The sequence below is a fragment of the Dipodomys spectabilis genome, unplaced genomic scaffold, assembly GCF_019054845.1.
Source record: "Dipodomys spectabilis isolate Male_0828 unplaced genomic scaffold, ASM1905484v1 ptg000576l, whole genome shotgun sequence".
NCBI classification, from domain to species: Eukaryota; Metazoa; Chordata; class Mammalia; order Rodentia; family Heteromyidae; genus Dipodomys; species Dipodomys spectabilis.
The window spans coordinates 1,620,097-1,642,640 of record NW_024871253.1 but is presented as its reverse complement, the minus strand read 5'-3'; the positions used below and the strand labels follow the sequence as shown (position 1 = coordinate 1,642,640).

General features: G+C 44.7%; 1 protein-coding gene across 3 annotated transcripts; it reads right to left on the bottom strand.

Moving 5' to 3' along the window:
* Positions 1-691: 691 nt before the first annotated feature.
* On the bottom strand, positions 692-10,736 carry LOC122100429 (C-type lectin domain family 10 member A-like). Of its 3 annotated transcripts, XM_042670849.1 has the most exons (11): positions 10,629-10,736; positions 9,827-9,927; positions 8,349-8,480; positions 7,797-7,892; positions 7,369-7,440; positions 7,211-7,282; positions 7,006-7,092; positions 6,761-6,912; positions 6,566-6,672; positions 6,280-6,440; positions 692-704 (listed from the first exon to the last, which is right to left on the bottom strand). In XM_042670849.1, the coding sequence occupies exons 2-10, from the start codon at positions 9,891-9,893 to the stop codon at positions 6,284-6,286; spliced, it is 942 nt and encodes a 313-aa protein (XP_042526783.1). In that variant the 5' UTR covers positions 9,894-9,927; positions 10,629-10,736; the 3' UTR covers positions 692-704; positions 6,280-6,283. The 3 variants fall into 3 exon arrangements, with proteins under 3 accessions (XP_042526783.1, XP_042526782.1, XP_042526784.1); XM_042670848.1 differs by lacking the exon at positions 692-704 and having other exon boundaries at positions 6,108-6,440; XM_042670850.1 differs by lacking the exon at positions 692-704 and having other exon boundaries at positions 6,108-6,440; positions 8,349-8,462.
* Between the last annotated feature and the right edge of the window lie 11,808 nt (positions 10,737-22,544).

Below are 22,544 nucleotides of genomic sequence, written 5' to 3'. Positions count from 1 at the left end.
TGCATCCCATGCTTGCTGTCTTCCCTGGGCACCCACATTGGTATCTGATGATACAGACAATCAGCAGCAGCAGCAGGAGGTTGAAGCTAAGAAAGAACAGGAGGGAGTAGGTCTCAGAGCACAGATTCCACAGGGCCAACCGCACAGATTCCACAGGGCCAACCTGGGAGGAGACTGTGAAAGAGAAGAGAGTGTCAGGATGGGGGCGGGGGGAGGCAGGAAATGAGATAGATAGGAAAAAGACCTATTTAGGGATGAAGACAGGGGAGGGATGGCTACAAGATTGTGAGGAAAGGGATGTCCATGACTAAACTCCTCGGAAGACCTGAGTCTGTTCCAGTGTGCACACCCCTTGCTAACCAGTGTACACATCCCTACTGACATGCGCACAAACACGAAGGCTGGTGACATGTACAGTTTCATTATCAGAACTGGGAGTTGTACCACTAGGACACAAAACGAGTTGGGGACCCCCCTAACTAACACTAACAACAAAGAAAGAAAAAAGAAAAGAAAGCAATCAATCAAATCAGAACTCAAACTATATAACACAAAACAGAAATAAAAAACAGTTAAAATAGATGATGTTTGGATAATTCTAGTTCCTTGGTAAGAGTTTAGGAAGGGTAAGTAACAGGAACAGAAAAAAAAATGGGCAAGATAGCAGTTCTATCTGCAGAGAAACAGAAAAAAATGAGGAAGGGCTATAGAAAAAGTGCAAAACTATGGTTTAAAATTGAATACTAAGGGGCTGGGAAGGTGGCTCAGTGGTAGAGCGCTTGCCTTGCATGCCTGAGGCCCTGGGTTCCATTCCTCAGCACCACATAAGCAAAAAAGAAAAAAAGCCAGAAGTGACGCTGTGGCTCAAGTGGTAGAGCACTAGCCTTGAGCTGAAGAGCTGAGGGACAGCGCCCAGGCCCAGAGTTCAGGCCCCATGACCGGATCCAAAAAAAAAAATTAAAAAAAAAATTGAATACTAAGAGGCAACTAGCTTAGTCAAGCACAGGTAGCTCATTAAACTAGTTGAGAGGCTGAGATCTGAGAATGTGGTGGTGGTTCAAAGCCATCCTTGGCAGGAAAGTTCATGAGACTATCTCCAATTAACCACCAGATAACCAGAAGTGGAGTTATGGCTCAAAGTGGTAGAAGGCTAGCCTTGTGCAAAAGCTCAGGGACAGCACCAGGCCCTGAGTTCAAGCCCATGACTGCCCCCCCCCCCCCCAAAAAAAGGCAGCTATCTGTTGTGGTAGAGTTCAAAGAAAAGGAAGACAGGACTAACGAGTGAATGGGATATGGTAAATCATCTATACTAAATGTTAGAATAAATTAGACTTTGCCAGAAAGCTATGCAAACATCCATACAAAGAACAAAGAAAAGGTTTATTGCCAGCAAAGGGACCAGCAAGATCCCTTCTCACAAGAGAGAAGTGAGAAGTGCCAGCTATCATCTGAGGTGACCTATATAACCTACTGAGGCTAGGAGAGGCTACAAGGACCTAGGAGGCAGAGACCCTGGTGTAGACGTGAGTACCAGGGGCTTCACTATGGTGGACTAGGATATATGGCTGCTGCCCAAGTAGTAGATAAGGGGCCCTGCAGCTGCGCAGACCTGAAGGTCACTCTAAAGAGCTCTTGCTGCCTTATATGGTGGTAGCTGCCCCAGAGGAATGCCATTTCAAGGTCAAGGGGGATTGGAGGCTGATTATTTACTGCCTTTACTAAATAGGCACGGTGTTGTGCCTAGGAAGGGGGCATGCCAAGCTGTGGAAGGGGGAAGGAGTATGCTAAGCTATGGGACAGGAGCTCATTGGGCTAACACTAAAAATTTAAAATAAAAAAGTAAATGGTCTATATGTTATATGGGGGGTAATCTATATATTTACATGAATAAAAAATTAAAATGGGGCCGGGCACCAGTGGCTCATGCCTATAATCCTAGCTACTTAGGAGGCTGAGATCTGAGGATCTCGGTTCAAAGCCAGCCCGGGCAGGAAAGACTGTGAGACTCCTATCTCCAATAAACCACTCAGAAAACCGGAAGTGGTACTGTGGCTCAAGTGGTAGAGCACTTGCCTTGAGCTGAAAAGCTGAGGGACAGCGCCCAGTCCCAGGGTTCAAGCCCCACGACCAACCAAAAAAAAAAATTAAAATGGGCCGGGCACTGGTGGTGGCTCATGCCTGTAATCCTAGCTACTCAGAAGACTGAAATGTGAGAATCATGGTTCAAAACCAGCCTGGGCAGGAAAGTCTGTGAGACTCTTATCTCCAATTTACCAGCAAACTGGAAGTAGTGCTGTGGCTCAAGTAGTATAGTGTTTGCTTTGAGCTGAAGAACTCAGGTACAGTGCCCAAACTCAGAGTTCAAGCCCCACAACCGACAAAAAATTAAAATGGAGTTGGAGGCATGGCACCAACCAATGAGCCAAAGCCAAGCATCATAGCAAGTTTGAGGGGTTTTGGGGTCTCAGACAGAAAAAAAATTCAAACAAGCCAGGAGCTGGTGGTATAAACCTATAATCCTAGATATTCATGAGGCTAAGATTTGAGAATCTCGGTTAGATGCCAGCCCTAGCTGACAAATCCACAAGATTCTTTTGTGCTTTGTTTTTTGTTGGTTGGTTGGTTTGTTTTGCCAGTCTTAGAGCTTGGACTCAGGGCCTGGGAACTGTCTCTCAGCTTCTTTTGCTCAAAGCTAGCACTCTACCACTTGAGCCACAGTGCCACTCCTGGCTTTTTCTGTTTATGGTACTGAAGAATTGAACCCAAGGCTTCATGCATGCTAGGCCAGCCCTCTACCACTAAGCCACATCCCCAACCCGAATCCACAAGATTCTTACCTCCATATAACCAGCAAAAAGCTGAAAGTGGAGGTGTGGTCTCAGCGGTCAAGTTAAGGCATGAACAAATCAGCCAATGGAGAGACAGCATAAGATTTGAAGTCCAAGCCCCAGGACCAGCCCATATACAAAATTAAAGAGAAATTAAAGATAGACTAACGTAATACAAAGTATGATTTGCTTGCATAATTTTTTGCTCCAAATTTGGATTTAGGTGGATACAAGGATAAAGGTAAATTATTTTAAATTTACACGTGTTAAGGAATATTACAAAGCTACCATCGTTTCCGTACATTCTAAAGAATTTGAATGGTCTGCTTTTTCTTTTTTTCAGTTTTTTTTCTTTTTTTCCCCCCTCTCCTGTGCTTAAACTCAGTGCCTGGGCACTGAACCTGAGCTTCTTTTTGCTCAAGGCTAGCACTCTACCACTTGAGCCACCAAGCCACTTCTGGCTTTTTCTGTGTATGTGGTACTGATGAACTGAACCCAGGGCTTCATGCATGCTAGGCAAGCACTCTGCCACTGAGCCGCATCCCAAGCCTTTTCAGTTTTTTAATTGTCATTATAAACGTGACATAGAGAGGGGTTACAGTTACCTAAGTCAGGTAATGAGGACATTTCTTTTTCGACAATGTCACCCCTTCCCTTGCTCTCTCCCAGTTTTTCTCTCCCATCTCCACCCACAAGTTGTAGAGTTCATCCAACAGTGCAAGTAAGTACCACTGCTACCCTTGTTCACCCCTTGTACCTCCCAAAGTATATATTTTTATTGCCAATGTGTGTGAATATATCTATTTATCTATGTACTATTCTTTGCAAGGCATGGGAAGCTGTGTGTGAATATATCTATTTATCTATGTACTATTCTTTGCAAGGCATGGGAAGCTCTGTGATCATGTTCTTTACATCTGGGTATGAGTGCTCTGTCTTCCTCAAAAGTCAGTAGGTTAAAGCCAGGTAACAGGCTCAGGATAGTGACTAAGTCCCAGACCTCCTATTCAGAAGTTCAAGACTTCCCTGGCTTCTGATTTTGCAGTACTCTCCCAGCCAGTGAGGATAGAGTTACCAAGAATTGACATGCCCACACATTCAGAGACTTTACAGATTTATGTTATGGTTTCTCTGCTCTATGGCCAGGCAATGGTTTCCCAAACTCCTCCAGTGCCAGATTACTAGAGTGGCTGCCTTTAGGGGCCTCAGCTGCCTTTACCAGTAGCTTGTGTGGGGTATTACATGTTGCTGCTGAAGCTCTCCAGGGGTAGAAACACTGCCTGTCAGACCTAAGCTAGTTCTGTAAACCCCAGCAGTCAGGAAATCCCAACTTTGCATCACAGGTAATACAAAACCCTCTCTTCTATCAAAGTAGTCACTTCCTTTCTGTCAAACTTTTTTTTGCCAGTCCTGGGGCTTAAACTCAGGGCCTGGGCACTGTCTCTGAGCTTCTTTTGCTCCAGGCTAGTGCTCTACCACTTGAACCATAGCACTACTTCCAGCCTTTTCTGTTTATGTGGTACTGAGGAATCGATATCCTGAGGCACAGGTAACAAAACACTGGCATCTAAACTGAAAATGTTGCTTCTCAAGACACACAGACAGACTTCCCAAAATACTGGCATCTAAACTAACAATCTTGCTTCTTGAAATTTAAGGTTTCCCCCCCCAACATCTCCTCCACCATCTCTTTTTTTTGGGGGGGAGGTCCGGTTGTGGGGCCTGAACTCTGGGCATGGGCACTGTCCCTCAGCTTTTCAGCTCAAGGCTACCACTCTACCACTGAGCCACCTTCCCATCCCCATCCTCCACCATCTCTTATGACTGACATACCTGAATTCTGTAGCAAAAAGGTTCTATGAGTCAATAAACTGATTTCATCTCCAAAGGAGCTCTGTTCTGAAAACAGGCTCACATTCAAGATGGCAATGCTGCCATTCTCCAGGACATAGGAGCCACAGACTACCTTTCTTCCCTAATCCTAATCTCTTACCAGGATACCTGCTGCCTCACAGATCCCTTCAGTGGGATTAAGGCTTGCCATGAATGGCGGCTTTTCACTCAGCTGGAGTTGGCACCAAGAGGACTGTCTGATTTTACTTTGTATTGGAGTCTTAAGGCTCCCTTCCTCCATTCAGAGGAGCAGGGTGCCCACTCTTCATCTTTCTCTGCTCTTCTTCTGCCAGGCAAGTTGCTCCTCAGTTATCAGCCACTCTTTTATTTCTTTGGTGGATTCTGGTTCCCTTTCTTTCTCACTTCAGACTCTAGTCTCTTCTCTAACACTGATTATTCTTTTTTTTTGGGGGGGGGGTCTGGTTGTGGGGCCTGAACTCGGCCTGGGCGCTGTCCCTCAGCTCTTCAGCTCAAGGCTAGCGCTCTACCACACGAGCCACAGCGCCACTTCTGGCTTTTTTCTTTTTGCTTATGTGGTGCTGAGGAATGGAACCCAGGGCCTCAGGCATGCAAGGCAAGCGCTCTACCACTGAGCCACCTTCCCAGCCCCTAACACTAATTATTCTTATTCAGAGGGTAGAGATGGCAGATGGGTGTAGCCCATCATCTTGGCCTATCCTCCCTTCAATTTCGATTGTCTCCTGAACCCAGATTAGACAGTGAGAAAATTATATGTTAATACAGGTTCCTAGAATGTACTTTCATGTGAATTTCCAATTGTTCCAGCCTAGTCAGAGCATTGCTCTATTTTGGAATCAGTTGAGGTCTTATTTAAGAGCAAACATTCACTCCATTTTTATTAACAATTTCATAAGCATCTGCTAATCCTACTTGGTCAGTTCTCATTGCCATTCCTGGGTGTTGAAAATCAATAATCAACAACCAAGGCTCCTCCTTACAGTCCTGCTTGTGCTGTGTTTGGTGACTCTGGGTTGTAAACTCATGGTGTTTGTCACCTCTCTGCATGCAGCTTCTCTTTTCTGTGATAAAGGTAATAGACCCCAATAGTCATTCCAAGTTTTGGAAGCACTTAGGAAATCGTTCGGCTCCAGGGATGATATTGGAGGATATTGGAACAAGCAGGAAGTTACCAGTAACAATAAGATTTTATAACTGAGACTCAGAGAACAGAGTGATCTCTGAGCCAACATCCTAACCAGGCCATCTGGACCGAAGCTCATTTGGCTCTCATGAAGGCCTGGCCCTCCCAAGGCTTCCTAATACCAGTGAGCCCACTCCTGTTCGCATCTGTGACAAGATAACTCATAAAACAGTTAAGTATATTTCTCTTTTATTTAATAAAAGGTTGCCCATAATGAGCTGCACGCTGCATAAGGTGTCATCAAACATCATCTTACATTCTAGACATCATCCATTCCTTTCCCCTTAAACTTCTAGAGGAACACCATGAAGAATATGGAGATCCCCAGGAAGGAAGACTCTGAATCCTAGACCTCAGTGGCTCAAACCATTAAAGAAATAAATTAAGAGGAAGAACATTCCTAGCTGGCCTTGTCCAGCTTTGTCTCACAGACCCAGCGGTAGAGCCTCTGGCAGACGTCATCATTCCAGCGACCATCAGAGGTGAAATGGGCACAGTCCTCGCCGCCTCCCAGCCCGTGCCCGTACCAGTTATCTGGCTGATCTGGTCTCCAATTCCTGCAGACAGGAGACAGCCATATGCTGAAGTCAGACTCCCACCATCAACCAGGCCTGGGACCACGGCAGGGCGGGTAGGCTAGCCCCAACTTGAGGAAACCAACTTTGGGTAGATGTACACTCACTTGAAGCCTTGATTGTAGTCAGTCCCATCCACCCATCTCCAAGGTCCATTTTGGTCAGTTAGGCCCATCCAAGTGTTAAAAGTACTTTTGTGACTCTTGATAAAATTCTGAAGAGACAAGATGGGGTAGTAAACTCTCTTAACAGCAGCCAGTCTCCCAGAAGAGCCTCCTCCTCTCTCTCCAGGTGTGTGTTACCTGCTCCTCCTGGGAGTTCACCACCACCAGGTATGCATCCTCCAGCTGGCAGACCTTGTCAGCCTCTGACCAAGATTTCTCAGATTGGGAGAACCAATAGCAGCTGCCATCATGCTCCAGCCAATGAAGGGGGCAACAGGTCTTTACAGAGCCTATGGGTTTCAAACAGGGTGCAGAGGCTGAAGCACTGCCCAGTGCACCATTAGAAGGAAACTGGGGCCAACGATATCCATAGTGCTTCTCACCATTTCTCCTTAGGTCAGCTAGCCCACAGTTCACGGTCCTCAAATCCTTCACCAGCTGCTGGATTTTCAGGAGCATGGCAGATTGCTCTGGGACACACAGATAGGAATACATTGGACACACAGATAGGAATCCAGTACAGGACTTGGCCCAGGAACCTCCCTGCATGCTTACACATGCTCACCTACTAAGCCACAATCATCTGACCTGTTTTGAGTTCCTCCTCCTTTTTCTCCAGAGTGCTCTTCAGGGAAGCCATGTTCTGGTTAAAGCTGCGGACTGAACGAGATGGGGCTCAGCACCATGAGGCCCGCCCTCTCCCTCCCCCGCCATTCTACATACTTTTGGTAACCAAGGCCTCTTACTTGTTTGCAATTCCTGCCTGTGATCCTCCACTTCATCTTTCAGAGATTTGGTCATTTCTTGCAAGCTGTGGCCTAAACAATGTGGGAATTGAGCTCAGAAATCAAATCACCACCCACTCACACTGGGCACTGGTGGCTCCTGCCTATAATCCTAGCTACTCAGGAGGCTGAGATCTGAGGATTGTAGTTCAAAGCCAGTCCAGGCAGGAAAAGTCTGTGAGATTCTTATCTCCAATAAACCACCAGAAAATCAGAAGTGGCGCTATGGCTCAAGTGGTAGAGCGCTTGCCTTGAGCTGAAAAGCTGAGGGACAGTGCCCAGGCCCAGAGTTCAAGCCCCACAACTGACCAAAAAAAAAAAAGAAAGAAAGAAATCAAATCACCACCCACTCCCACCCCATCCCAGAGCCCTGGGCAAGCCCAGCTCACCCTGGGATGTCAATTTCTGGATATTAGCCATTGTGTCTGAGGTGAAGTTACTGAAATTCCTCCTCAGCATGAGCAGGTCTTTCCGTGCCTGGGAATCTGATGAGTGGAAGGAATATGGTCAGGACTAAGACTGATGAGGGTCCATCTGTACTGGCCCTGAGCAGGCCACTTGACATGCAGAACCTCATTCCATAGTCTCACCCTGACCCAGTGGGCCATCAGGGCTGTCGTCTGGTATTGTGTATGAGGAAACCTAGACCTGGGGTGAAGGAATGCAGCAGACAGCCAAAGATAAGGCCAAAGCGAGCAGTGATCCCATCACAGGTCCCTGGCTTTCCCCCCAGCACCCACCACAGGAACCATCACTTGCCCATGAAAGCCACTGCCCATGTGGGCCTCTCTGGCTGTCCACAGCAGTGGCATTGTCATAATGCCCTATCAGTGCCAGTGTATCCATCATTATCCCTGCTTATCTTCTCACTGTCACCCCCCATGGCCCACCACTGATTACCCCATGATTACTTTCATCCCTGGGTACCTGTGGGTACCTACTTTGAGATCCAATGATACCGACAACCACCAACAGCAGGAGGCCGAGTCCCAGGGAGAACAGGAGAAGACGGAATGCTGAGCAGATATTCCACATGGCCGAAGGAAAAGGAAGGGCTGAAAAAGAGGATGTTCCTACAAGAGAGGTCCAAGCTATGAAACAGGCAGGACAATGGGAGGGGCCCCAGGAACCTGCCTTGGGATTTAGGATGAACCTTAGGACTGCTGGGGGCGTGGTAGACTTAACTGAGAAGAATTGTGGAATCCATTTCACATTTACCTCTCATACTTCTGGAGGCCCATGTATGTACCCCCGAGGAGACCACATGCATATAAGCAGACACAGGCAGAAACTGTGGCAATGTCTGTGGCTTCCTCATCAGAGAAGAGTGAGATAGAAGTAGGATAAAAGAGAAATAAGCCAGGTGCTGGTGGTTCACACCTATAATACTAGCTACTCAGGACGCTGAGATCTAAGCATTACAGTTCAAAGCCAGGTCTGGCAGAAAACTCCCTATGAGACTCTTATTCTCCAAAAACCGCTCAAAAAACCAGAAATGGAGCTCTAGCTTTGAGCGATAAAGCTAGGGACAGCACTCAGGCTCTGAGTTCAAGCTCCACAACTGACCAAAAGAAAAAAAAAAAAAAAGAGTTATACCTGACAGGTTCATTTGGAGGGGAAATTAGTTATTTTATAACAAGCAGGCCAATGTGTGAAAATCTATGAAAGGCCCAGCAGTACTAGCACTCTATCACTTTGAGTCACAGTGCCACTTCTGATTTTCTGGTAGTTAATTGGAGATAAGAGTCTCATAGATTTTTCTGCCTGGGCTGGCTTCAAATTGTGATCCTCAGATCTCAGCCTCCCAAGTAGCTAGTAATACAGGCATGAGCTACCAGCACCCAGCAAGACATAACTCTTATTTTCTGCCCACAGAATAGAGCCAAGCCAAGGCACTGAGGTCTTCCCTGTCTTGCTGAGGATCTTCTATCCTCTTTACAATGGGCCCTCAGATCTGAGGAGCTGACTAGAATGGACCCCCAACACCATACTTTTTAGAGGTGCAGACATATAGCTGAAACAATGTTAGACTTCTTTTTGTTGTTGTTGTTGGTTGTGGGACTTGAACTCTGGGCTTGGGCGCTGTCCTTGCACTCTTCAGCTCAAGGTGAACACTCTACTGCTTGAGCCACAAGCACCACTTCTAGATTTTTTTTTTTTTTTGGTCGGTCGTGGGGATTAATTCTGGGCCTAGACACTGTCCCTCAGCTCTTCAGCTCAAGGTGAGAGCTCTACCACTTGGTGCTTAATTGTAGATAAAAGTCTCACAGACTTTCCTGCCAGGACTGGCTTTGAACCACAATCCTCAGATCTCAGCCTCCTGGGTAGCTAGGATTACAGGCGTGAGCCACCAGCACCTGGCTACTGTTAGACATTTTAAGAAGACAGTTCAGGAGAGCATTCTCTCTTTTCCTCTCACCTTTGTCAATCTTTTGGGTTTTTTCGTCGCTCCCCACATCTTGAAAATTTTCATATGCCATTGTCATGCTTGAACCCAGCCGGTCTCTGAGGCTGTCTGAGCTGTAATGAAGAAACCAAGGCACAAATGGAGCAGAGCTATGGCCAATAAAGAGGCTGGAAGCAAGGTAGAGTACATCAAGACTGGAATAATAAGATATAACATTCCATTTGAGAATGAGCCCTGAACCAAAATAAAAACATTCCTGAGTTTCCACCTGAGGTTACAGGTGGTGAGCAGAAGTTGAACTGAATTTAGAATTAATTCAGAAGTAAGTTGGAGCTAAATTCATTTTTTTTCAACTGGGTGTAAAATGATTCTGGACTTGATATTCTGTCACATTCTAGTAGTAGCATTCATGCTCATGGGAATTGGGCCTAAGCTTGGCCCTGGAACTAGAAGTAGAATGGAGTTAAGGTTCAAGTTTAAAGTTGAGATCCAAGTTGGATCTTGGCTAAAGCTGAGGATGGGATTCAAGTCAGAGCTGAGGTTAGAACTGGGATTGAGCCTGAAGATCAAGGTGGAATTGGACCAGAGATCAAGCTAAGTTTGAATTTTAGTTTGTGACTGTGGATTCTGGCTGCCATAGTCTAATCTAGAATCCAGTGAAGGGAAGATAATCTCAAGTAGTAATTGATAATTAAATCCCATGGTGGCTCCTTCTGTTTCTTCCCAATTACAACCAAAACCCAAAGTCTCTCCTCTCTCTTCCTCTGACATCTTCTCTGTCCCTGGGTCTCACAGGCGTCCCCAGCCCAGTTACCTGTGGGAGGTCTGGAGGCCGTGATCCTGGCTTTCGTGTTCTCCAGAGAGGCTGGGGTCACTTAGACTTTCTAGGGGTGGGAGGGACCAAAGGAGGAGCTATGTGGAGTCTTGCTGATCTTAGCCTAAAAGTCCAGTTAAGTGTAATCCCATTTCTCAACTTTGGACAGTAAGTAACACTGAGAATAAATTATAATTGGAACACAGGCAGATGTGGGGAGGGGGGATGTGGAGCCCATTTTGGGCTCTTCCCACTGGGTGTGTCTTCTCCTTTTCCTCTTTTTTAGAGCCTCCTTGACTTCCTCATTTTTATCATGTGGGATGTAGAGCTGGACCAGAAAGAACAGTATTAATTTTCCTCCTTGTTCTTATGTGTGTATTCACTTCCTGCTTATACATTTGTCAGAATAGTCCATGTGTCCATTATTGAGCCTTCATCTTAGCCGTGCTTATTCTCTGCTCTTCTTCAAACCTTAGGCTGACTTCTCTGGCATCTAAGCATCCTTGGCCTGACTCTGCACCCTCATTGACTTCACAACTTGCTTCCATTTCATGCCAGGAGCCCGGCCAGTACTCCTGGGTAGACTGCTTTGAGCCACTGAACACAACCCTTTTAACAAGAAAGGGACCCAACTGTGGACAAGCAAAGCAAATAGCTTGTAGTTAATCTTCTATTTAAATTGCATTGTGAGGCTGAGATCTGAGGATCGAGGTTCGAAGCCAGCCCAGGCAGGAACGTCTATGAGACTGGTACCTCCAATTAACCACCAGAAAAATCAGTAGTTGTACTGTGGCTCAAGAGCACTTGCCTTGAGCTGAAGAACTCAGGGGAAGCATCCAGGCCCTGAGTTCAAGCCCCATGACTGACAAGAATAAATAAATAAGATAAATAAATAAATTGCCTTGTGTTCTTCTATTTGTTTTGCTTTTGCTTTTTAACTGAATTGACAATGTATCAGAAACATTTCTACACATCGGTAACTCATTTTATTATCCTATGTTCTGGCATTTCCTTTCCTTTTTTAAAAAGATAATTCATAACATTTTCATACATAAATAGCCACTACAAGTACACCTATAATCCAAGCTACCTTAGCAGGCTGAGATCCAGAATTCAAAACCAGCCCTGGCAGAAAATCTGAGATGGAGATCCAGAAATGGAGTAGAATGCCAGCCATGGCTGGAAAAGCCAAGTAAGAGCTCAAGGCCCTGAGTTCAAGCCCCAGTACTGGGGTTCACATACATAATTATATGTATATTAGATTAGATATGCATATATATTATACACACACACACATATATATATATTTAATTATATTGCCCCTTTAACCACCTTCTTCTTTCTTCCTCTCCTGGTTGTCCTCCAAACAATCTCTCTTCTATGTTCATGATATGTATATTTTTTGTGCCTAAAGTCTGAATATGAGAAGAAACTTGATTTATCTTTCTGAATCTAGTTTATTTCCCTGGCATGCTCTTCAGTTCTATCCATTTTCCTGCAAATGGCCTAGTCTCCTTTATGGCTGCATAATACTCCATTTTATATGTATACTACATTTTCTTTATCCATTCAGGTTGATGAACATCTAGTCTGATTTCATTATGTGGCTCTTGCAAATAGTGCTGCAGTAAACATATGTTCAAAGAGGCTGAGATCTAAGGATCTCAGCCAGCTGTATCCAGAAAGTCTATGAGACTCTTATCTCCACAAATAGCCAGAAGTGGAGCTGTGGCTCAAGCTGTGGTAGAGCACTAGCATTGAGCATAAAAGCTCAAGTGTCTGTCCTGTAATCCTAGCTTCTCAGGAGACTGAGATCTGATGATCACAGTTCAAAGCCAGTCCTGGCAGAAAAGTCCCTGTGAAACTCTTATCTCCAATTAACCTCTCAAATACCAGAAGTGGAGCTGTGGCTCAAAGTGGTAGAGCGCTAGCTTTGAGCACAAAGAGGCTCAGGGATAGCACCCAGGCCCTGAGTTCGAGCCCTATGACCAAAAACACTAGACAAACAAAGCTCAGAACCATACCCAGGCCTAGAGTTCAAGTATCTATATAACTGAGGTTGGCCTCAAACTCACAATCCCTACTTCAGTCTCCCTAGTGCTGAGATTTACAAGTATGTGCCACCCTGCTACAGCTCCCTGTTTTTAAACATAGGGTATTTCCTACTTTGGCTTTGTTTCCTAATTTTACTTCTGATTGTTATTTGATGTTTTGCTTATTTTGTGTTGCAGGATGGTGTTTCAGTTTGGACCTGGAAGATCTTTAAAAGGCCTATGTGCTGGAGGCAATGTTGCCAGCATGGCACAGTTGGGAGGTATCTCAATGGTGGAATATTGTAAAATGGGAAATCAGAGACAGAGCAAAATTATTGATTATTAAAAATAGGGCAAAGCATTTAAGGCAGAACCTCTTTGTAGAGAGAAACTCCAAGTTAATTATTAAAGAGAAATTCCAGAGGTAAAGACCCAAAGTGAATTAGGGAGTGAAATCATAAACAAGTTAAACATCAGGTTTCTGAAATGTGGTAAATAGCAGCAGAATTCAGGAAAACCTGGGAACCTGGGAGGCCAGAAGGCCATTTGGCCTTAGACTTGCTAAATAGGAAGCTTAGGAGGTGTTTTTGTAAATAGGAAGCTTGGAACATGTTTTGGTAAACATCAGTTAAACTCCTAACAAAGGGAAAATCGGATTGCTCTTTGCTTCTGACTTAGTGTTTTGTTCATTGGAAATTGCTATTTTTGATTATTGACTGCTGGTTCTGCTTCTGTCATGCACACCACCACCTGCGTGTGGCTCTTTTCCTTTATCAGCCATGCCCTGAGAGAGCTTGGCTGCTACACTCCATTACTCAGTGAGTGGGGTGTAGTCACTGCACAGCTAATAAAGACTCCTTGCTTTGCATTTTTGAGTCAGTGGATGTATTTGCAGGACCCAGGACTTTACCAACCTAGTGGGAGGTCTTCTCTTCATTGACTATGTGTCTCTGAAAGGGATTGTAGGAGCCTTACGCCTTCCTTTTTCTCTTTTGTCTCCTGCCCTTAAGGTGAGTAGTTTTGCTCTAACACATACTCCTGCCATGGTGTGCTCCTTGCCACAAGCCTAAAGCAACAAGGGCAAACTGATTGTACAGTAAAACCACTAAAAATGTGAGCCAAAATAAACTTTTATCTCTTTATAGGTTGATTATGCTAAACTAGTTTTTGGTTGGTTTGTGTGCTGGTACCAGGACTTGAACTCAGGCCCTTCCACTCTCATTCAGCTTTCTTGCTTATGGCTAGTACTCTGCCACTTGAACCATGCCTCCAGCCCAGCATTTTGCTGGATTTTTTTTTTGGAGATGGAGTATCACAGACTTTTCTCCCCAAGCTGACTCTGAATTGTGATCCTTAGGCCTCAGCCTTCTAAGTAGCTGGGATTACAGATGTAAGCCACTGGCACCTGGCTTTACCAGGCATTTGGATAGAAAGCAGGCTAACACAGTTTTCTTTGGAGAAGCAAATGCTGATGTGAATTTGAGGTATGAGCTACTTATTAGGAGTTCAGCTCCTGGGAAAGGAAGAAGTAATGATGAATTGAGGGAGGCACATCTTGGCATCAGCCAGTCCTGAAGGGACTTCTGATAACTAGAACCATGTTGCCATGGTAGTAGATCAGCATCCAGGCATGAGCATGGAACAGGGCTCCATATAGCCCTAGCCTTCTGGTCACTGGTTGCACATGCCTTCAGCAGAAATGGCTGTCAGCAGATCACACTCCTTCCCTTCAGTGGTCACCAAATGTTTCCTAGAAAAGGGATTGGGCAATTCATCTGTGACTAGTGTAGTATTGTGTTGAGTTCATATAGGAATTGGGATAATCAGCTTTTTGCAGTGTTGTTCCCTTCAGAGAACATGCCGTGTTCCTCTAGTTGCAGCGCAGCGCATTTATTCATCCACTCAACATAGAGGGTCTGCAGCCAGACAAGCTACTTGTGAAACGGTCTACCAGACAAAGGCCCAGTGTCCACTGAGATCACCTTCCAGCAGCTGACAGATAAACAAAGGAATTAGAAAAGTATATATATATATATATATATACACACACACACATACAGCCTAATGTCACATGTGACAGTGCCTTGGAGGAGATGGTGACATAAAGCATTTTTAATATGGTGGCAAAAATAGAGTATCAGCCCGGCAGTAGTGGCTCACATGTGTAATCCTAGCTACACAGGAGACTGAGATCTGAGGATCATGGCTCAAAGCCAACCCTAAGCAGGAAGTTCGTGAGACCCTTATCTCCAATTAACTACCAAAAAAGCCAGAAATGGAATGTAAGGTCTACCCCGGCCATGCAGGCCCTCTTGGCTAAGTTTCTACCCAATATCTGATACCTAGGTAACTGGCACACCTAGAAGCTAGGTCACATCCTGGGCCGCGTCTGGTCACATGCCTCCCACTGTTAGGAGGGTCCCACACCCTGAGGTCACATTCGATCCAGTGTGGCCACACCTTTCCCCCACCTGGCCACACCTCTTCCTGTCCCTGGCCTAGATAAGTCCTGGCCCAGGGGTGGGTCGCCCCTTTTTCAGCCATGCTTCTCCACCATGCACAGTGGGGACAGCATTTGGTAAATAAACTTCTTTTCCTGCTGAATAGCGCGTGGTGTTCTCTTCATCGGCTACCTAATGAAACCTACTTATTTAATATACCTTACATGGAGCTTAAGCTCAAGTGGTAGAGTTCTAGCCTTGAGCACAAAAGCTCCGAGACAGGTACGCTAGCCTGAGTTCAAGCCCCAGGACCAGCACACAGACATGCACACACACACACACACACACACACACACACACACACACACACACTCACACACAGAGTTCATTAAAATAAAATAAATTGCATGGTCATTAAAAAAAAAAAAAAGAACAATTGTTCTCTTTCTAGTCCCCAAAATAAATTAAACTGAGCATTTCCTATAAATCGCTGACTCTGAGAAAAACAACTTTCTCTGAGACTTCTCTAATGCTGATGCTAAGGACATGCCATGATTTTTGTGAATATGAAAATCATGTGTTAGGAAAAAAAAGTGCTGAGTTTTGCCATCAAGAGGATCCTTGTCTATATGTGTTAACACTGACAATCTTGCAGAATTTCTCTGGGAATGCCTGCTGTAAATTTTGTTTGGTAAGCTTGTACTCACAAAGGCTATTGATACCTCTCAAGTAACCAGAATTATGGACATGAGCAGCCACATCTGGCATCAGTACCTCTTGGTCAGAGAACTGCCCTCCTACAAGTCACATGGCCACATAGGACATACCTTGGAAGGACATTGTTGCCAACTACAGAGAGTATTAGCCAAACACTGATGAGTGTCAAGATATAAATACTACAACTTCCTTCTTCCTAAGGGACAACTTTGATGTGACTTATGCTTCCTCTGTGGGATTTTAAGCTAAATTCAGATAAAGTCACCACCATGACACTTCATTTGTAATTGCCTGCAATGACTTCTGTGAACCTATGCATCACTTTCACAAAAAAATCCTCTTACAGTCAGCTTCTATTGACCTCTCCTCTTCCTTATCCCGCTTCCTTGTTCCCCTACTCGTTATCTTCTCCAGAATGACTTCTAATGAATTACTTTCACCATGGATCCTCCTCTCAAATAGTTCAGTTCCCCTTTCTTGTCTTCCTTTCCTGATTCTCTAGAACAAAGGAGAGAATTGAAGGTCAGAGGCTGGGCTTGGCTCCAATAGCTCACACCTGTCATCCTAGTTACTCTGAAGCCTGAGATCTAAGGATCCCTGTTCCAAGCCCTGGCAGAAAAATACAAGAGATTCTTATCTCCAAATAACTAGCGAAAAAACCACCTAAGTGTAAGTGTGCCTCATATGGTAGATGTGGGTCTTAAATAAAAAAGCTAAGCAAGAGCCCAAGACCCTAGCTCATAGTTGGAGGTGGTAGAGGTGCTTTTCACAGCAAGCATTGTGTCAGTTTTGGGGCTTGAACTCAGGGCCTTACACTCTTGTTTGGCATTTTTACCCAAGGCTGGTGCTGTATTGCTTGAGCCATACCTTCACTTCCAGATTTTTGCTGGTTCATTAGAGATAAGAGTCACTCAGATTGTCTTCCTGGTTTTGGCTCCAAACTGAGATCCTCAGATCTCAGGCTCATAAAAAGCTAGATTATAGGTGTGAGCCACCAGTACCCAGCCTTTCCCAGATGTTTATATACCTTCAGATTTTGCTGTCAAGAAACAGAGATGAGGGGGCTGGGAAGGTGGCTCAGTGGTAGAGTGCTTGCCTTGCGTGCATGAGGCCCTGGGTTTGATTCCTCAGCACCACATAAGCAAAAAGAAAAAATCCAGAAGTGGTGCAGTGGCTCAAGTGGTAGAGCACTAGCCTTGAGCTGAAGAGCTGAGGGACAGCGCCCACGCCCAGAGTTCAGGCCCCACAACCGGACCCCCCCACCCCAAAAAAAAGAAACAGAGATGATGGAAATGACACTGTGGCTCAAGAGATAGAGCACTAGCCTTGAGCTATAGAGCTGAGGGACAGCACCCAAGCCCAGAGTTCAGGCCCCACAACCACCACCACCAACAAAAAAGAAACAAAGATGAGTCAGTCCATTTCTTTATTACCACAGAACTACTGAGGGCATTCCACTGCCTCTCTTAAAAACTCTGTGTATGTGTGTGTGTGTGTGTGTGTGTGTGTGTGTATGTCCATGCCAGTTCTGAGCCTTAAACTCACAGCCTGTACACTGTCCCTGAGCTTCTTTTGCTCAATGCCTGCACTCGCCCACGAGCCACAGCCCTACTTCTGGCTTTTTCTGAGTAGTTCATTGGAGACAAGGCCTTTCCTGCCGGGGCTGACTTCGAGCTGGGATCTTCAGACCTCAGCCTCCTGAGTAGCTAGGATTACAGGCATGAGCCACCAATACCTGGCTTCTTAAACACTTGACCCTCTCAAATAGCAGATTCCTGTCTCCCCACTTGCAGGCAAACTCTGTATGAATGGTGCCCTGTGGCTGTCATCTGGTTGGTGAGGGAGTAGAGAAACAGTCTACTTCCACATGGAGTGAGAGTTGAAGACTCCCTTGAATAAACTCCCTTGCTTGTTTTGTCCCCTCTAAGTGAGTTCTGCTCAGATGTGCCTCGCTACCTTAGGGTTTTTAAACATATGAACACCAACAATCATCTGCCGCAGCTTTTGAAAACAGGAAAAATCTCCTTTAACCTCCTATTTCATGAGCTCTGGTCACTTTTCTCAGTTCCATTTTTTAACATTTCTGGGATGAAAAAGCTGGGCACCAATAGCTCACTCTTGTAATCCTACCTACTCAGGAAGCTGAGATATGAGGATCCATGGTCGAAGCCAGCCTGGGCAGGAAAGCCCATGACACTCTTATCTCCAATTAACAACTGAAATGCTAAAAGTGGAGCTGTGGCTTAAGTAATAGAGCACTATGCTTGAACATAAAAACCTTCAGGACAGTACCCAGGCCCTCAGTTCAAACCCAATACTGGCACAGACACACACACACACACACGCATACTCACACACGCACACACACACAGAGGATGAAAAGACAACTTGGAAGAAATATTTACAGACCACCCAACCAACAAGAGCATAGCATCTACAATGTTGTAAAGAATTTTGAGAACCAGGCACTGATGGCTCATGCCTGTAATCTAACTACTCAGGAGGCTGAGATCTGAGGATTTCAGTTTGAAATTAGCCTAGGCAGAAAAGTCCATGAGATTTTTATCAGCAAATTAACCAGCAAAAAGCAAAAGATGGAAGTGTGACTCAAGTGGTAGAGCACTAGTGCTGAGCAAAAAAGCTAAGCAAGAGTGCAAATAACTCAAATCTGATTCCCAGCAAGAAAGGGGGGGGCGGGGGGAGAAAGGGGAAGGGTGGAAAGGAAGAATTTTGAGAATTCAGACTGGTAGAGTAGAATACTTTTCTAACAAGTGCAAAGTCCTGAGTTCAAATCCCAGCACTGCAAAAACAAAAAGGAAAGAATCCTGAAAACTCACTAGTAAAACAATCAAAGGCAACTAAAAAATGTGAAAAAAAGGCATAAAGAGACATTTGGCTGAAGAGAGATGCTGAGACTTAAAAGATGCACATTTTGGGCTGGGAAGGCAGCTCAGTGGTAGAGCGCTTGCCTTGCATGCCTGAGGCCCTGGGTTCGATTCCTCAGCACCACATAAGCAAAAAAAAAAAAGCCGAAAGTGGCACTGTGGCTCAAGTGGTAGAGCGCTAGCCTTGAGCTGAAGAGCTGAGAGACAGTGCCCAGGCCCAGAGTTCAGGCCCCACGACCAGACCTAAAAAAAAAAAAAAGATGCACATTTTAGCCATCAGGAAATTCAGATAAGAAATGGAAAAAATAGATAATTTATACAATGTTGTTGAGAATATAAATCAGTTTTGCAGTTTCTTGAGTAACTTACACTATATGACAATATTTGCATTAGTCACAGAAGTAAATATGTGTCCATACAAAATTTTGTAAATGAACGTTTATAGATTTTTAATATCCAAAACCTGGAAACAGCTGGGCACTGATAGCTCACACCTTTAATCCTAGCTACTCAAGAGGCTGAGATCTGAGGGTCAATGGTTCAAAGCCAGCCAGGGTAAGAAAGTCTATGAGACTCTTATCTCCAATTAACCACCAGAAAACCAGAAATGGTAGCTCAAAGTGGTACAGCAGTAGCCTCAAGCAAAAGAGCTCAGGGACAACACCCAGGCTGGGAGTTCAAGCCCTATGACTGGAGCCTGATGAACCCAGATGTTCATCAATGAATGAATGGCTAAACAGTTTGTACGAACACTTTCCAGTAAAAGAAAGAAATGAACTAAGCTGGGTGTTGGTAGTTAAAATCTCCTACCTCTCAGGGGGCTGAGGATCAAGATTGTATGTCAGCTCTAGTAGAAAAGCCCATGAGGCTCTATCTCCAATTAACCAGCCAAATACTGGACTGGAAGCATGGCTCAAGTGGTAGAATGTGAGCTGTGAGTGAGCAAATTAATCAAGGGCATTAGACCCTGGGTTAAAGCCTTAGTATTGGCAAAGGTACAGGAGTGTCTGAGTGTATGACTCACTTAAGTAGAGTACTTACCTAACACGTGTGAGGCCCTGACTCAATCCCCAGCACCACCAAACAAAAGAAAGGGCAGGGATAGACAAGACCCTGAAGTGCTAGACATGTTCTGTGTTGTGACTGTATCACAATAATTGTGTCACCGTGTGAATGAATACCTTGCTCATGATATTGTGTGATTTTTGTTGTTTGTAAAAGTGGGTTTCTGGGGGAGGAGAGGAGGTTGGAGGTACAGGCATTTGAATTTGCTATGCAGAATTCTACCACTTGAGTCACACTTTCAAGTCTTTTTGCATTAATAACTTTTCAAGTAAGATCTTGCACTTCTGTCTGCCTAGACTACCACCCTACTTACATCTAGGATGACAGGCATGCAGCACCGTGCCTAGATTTTATTGGTTGAAATGAAGTCTGCTCTCTTTGCCTCCCAAGTAACTGTGATGACAGGCTTGAGTGACCACACCCAGCCTCGTATGATGGTTTTGCACCAGAAAAAAATAACTGTATAAAAGTTATTTTTGTTTTTGTTGTTGTTTTTTGCTGGTCATGGGGCCAGAACTCTGGGCCTGGGCGCTGTCCCTCAGCTCTTCAGCTCAAGGCTAGCACTCTACCACTTGAGCCACAGCACCACTTCCGGCTTTTTCTGCATATGTGGTGCTGAGGAATCGAACCCAGGGCCTCATGCATACAAGGCAAGCCCTCTACCACTGAGCCACCTTCCCAGCCCTGTATGTTATATATGTTCTCTGTATTATTTCTTACAACTGCATATGAATTTTCTTCAGTAGGGTTTAGCTTTATTCAGACGACTAACTTGGGGAATTTTCTACTATTCTATCATTATTAATTCCCTCCTGGCACTACATTTTATCTTACAGTTGATTTTTTTCTGTTCTAAGTCAGATGCTAGGTTTATATATTTTTACAATACATTTTTACATCTTACATTTTAGTAAAAAGTAAAAATATAGGCTCATGCCTACTCAGGAAAGCTGACATTTGAGGATCACTGTCCTGTGAAACTGTTATCTCCAATTAATCACCAAAAAGCCAGGACTAGATTGTGACTTAACTGGTAAAGTACTAACTAGCCTTGAGCAAAAAAGATCAGGCCCTGAGTTCAAGCACCAGGATCAGCATACATACACACACACACACACACACACACACACACACGCACACACACACCCCACCACCACCACCACCACCAACAACAACAACAACAATAACAACAACCTTGAAGCTGTACATTTTCCTCAGAACCCAGCTTTAGCTCCATCCTATATGTGCTGATATAGCTCATTATTTTACATATAATTTTCCCTTTAGATCATAGTAATATGGTAAAATATTTCTTCCTTTACAAATAGCTAAGCTTCCTTTTTAATTTTTGTAAATGATTTTAATTTAACTGTATTTTTATTATTTATTTATTTATTTTTGTCAGTCATGGGGCTTGAACTCTGGGCTTAGGTGCTGTCCTTGTGCTCTTCAGCTCAAGGCAAGTGCTCTACCGCTTGAGCCACAGCGCCACTTCCAGTTTTCTAGCGGTTTATTGGAGATAAGAGTCTCACAAACTTTCCTGCATGGCTGGCTTTGAACCATGATCCTCAGATCTCAGCCTCCTGAGTAGCTAGGATTACAGGCGTGAGCCACCAGCGCCCGGCTTTAACTGTATTTTAACAAGAGAATACCACCTTAAAAATCTCTCCCTTGCCAGGTGACGGTGGCTCATGCCTATAAACCTAGCTACTAAGAAGGCTGGGATCTGAGGATCACAGTTCAAAGCCAGCCTAGACAGGAACGTCTGTGAGAATCTTATCTTCAATTAACCACCAGAAAACCAGAAGTGGTGTTGTGGCTCAAGTGGTAGAGCACTCATCTTAAGCTAAAGAGCTGAGGCACAGCATACAGGCCCAGAGTTCAAGCCCCATGACCAACAACAACAACAAAAATCTCTCCCTTCACCATGTGCCAGTGGCTCATGCCTGTAATCCTAGCTATTCAGGAGGCTGAGATCTAAGAACCAAGGTTCAAAGCCAGCCAGGGAAACAAATCTACATTTAGAAAGGTAAATGTCATTTATTCTCATATCTAACTTTTAAGAAATTCATAGTTTAGTGATCACCAAAGATTATATCATTTGAGAAAAAAAAGTCTAAGTATTTATGAATCATGGTGGACCAGAGGGATACAAGAGAAGGAGTTATAAGGCTGACCTCTCTACCTAAGAAATTAGTGTTCATTGGGCTGGGAAGGTGGCTCAGTGGTAGAGTGCTTGCTTTGCATGCATGAGCACCACATAAGCAGAAAAAGCCAGAAGTGGCGCTGTGACTCAAGTGGTAGAGCATAGCCTTAAGCTGAAGAGCTGAGGGGCGGAGCCCAGGCCCAGAGTTCAGGCCTCACGACTAACAAAATAAATAAATAAATAAAAGGAAAGAAAGAAAGAAAAGAAATTAGTGTTCACAATTTCCACATAATGGTGTGAGCCTTTGGCACCAGAATTGATGGCATTGTGCTGTACCAAGAAGCCAATGGATCAAAACTTGTTTAGTAAATGTATGTCCAACTCTTTTTTTTTTTTTTCAGGTAAGGGGTAGGTTTATTCAGTAGATCTGCTGGGACCAGGCAAGGTTGGCACTCCACACGGCTGGTTCAGGCTGGCACCAGGCCATCTTGATCCTCCATGCGGTGGGGAAAGGCCTGGGAAAGAGAGAGCTGGGGAAAAAGCTAAGAGAGAGCTAGAAAAGAGAGAAAATAGCTAGAAAGGAGAAGAGCTAGAGAAGAGCTAGAAAAGAGCAGAGAGAGCTAGAAAAG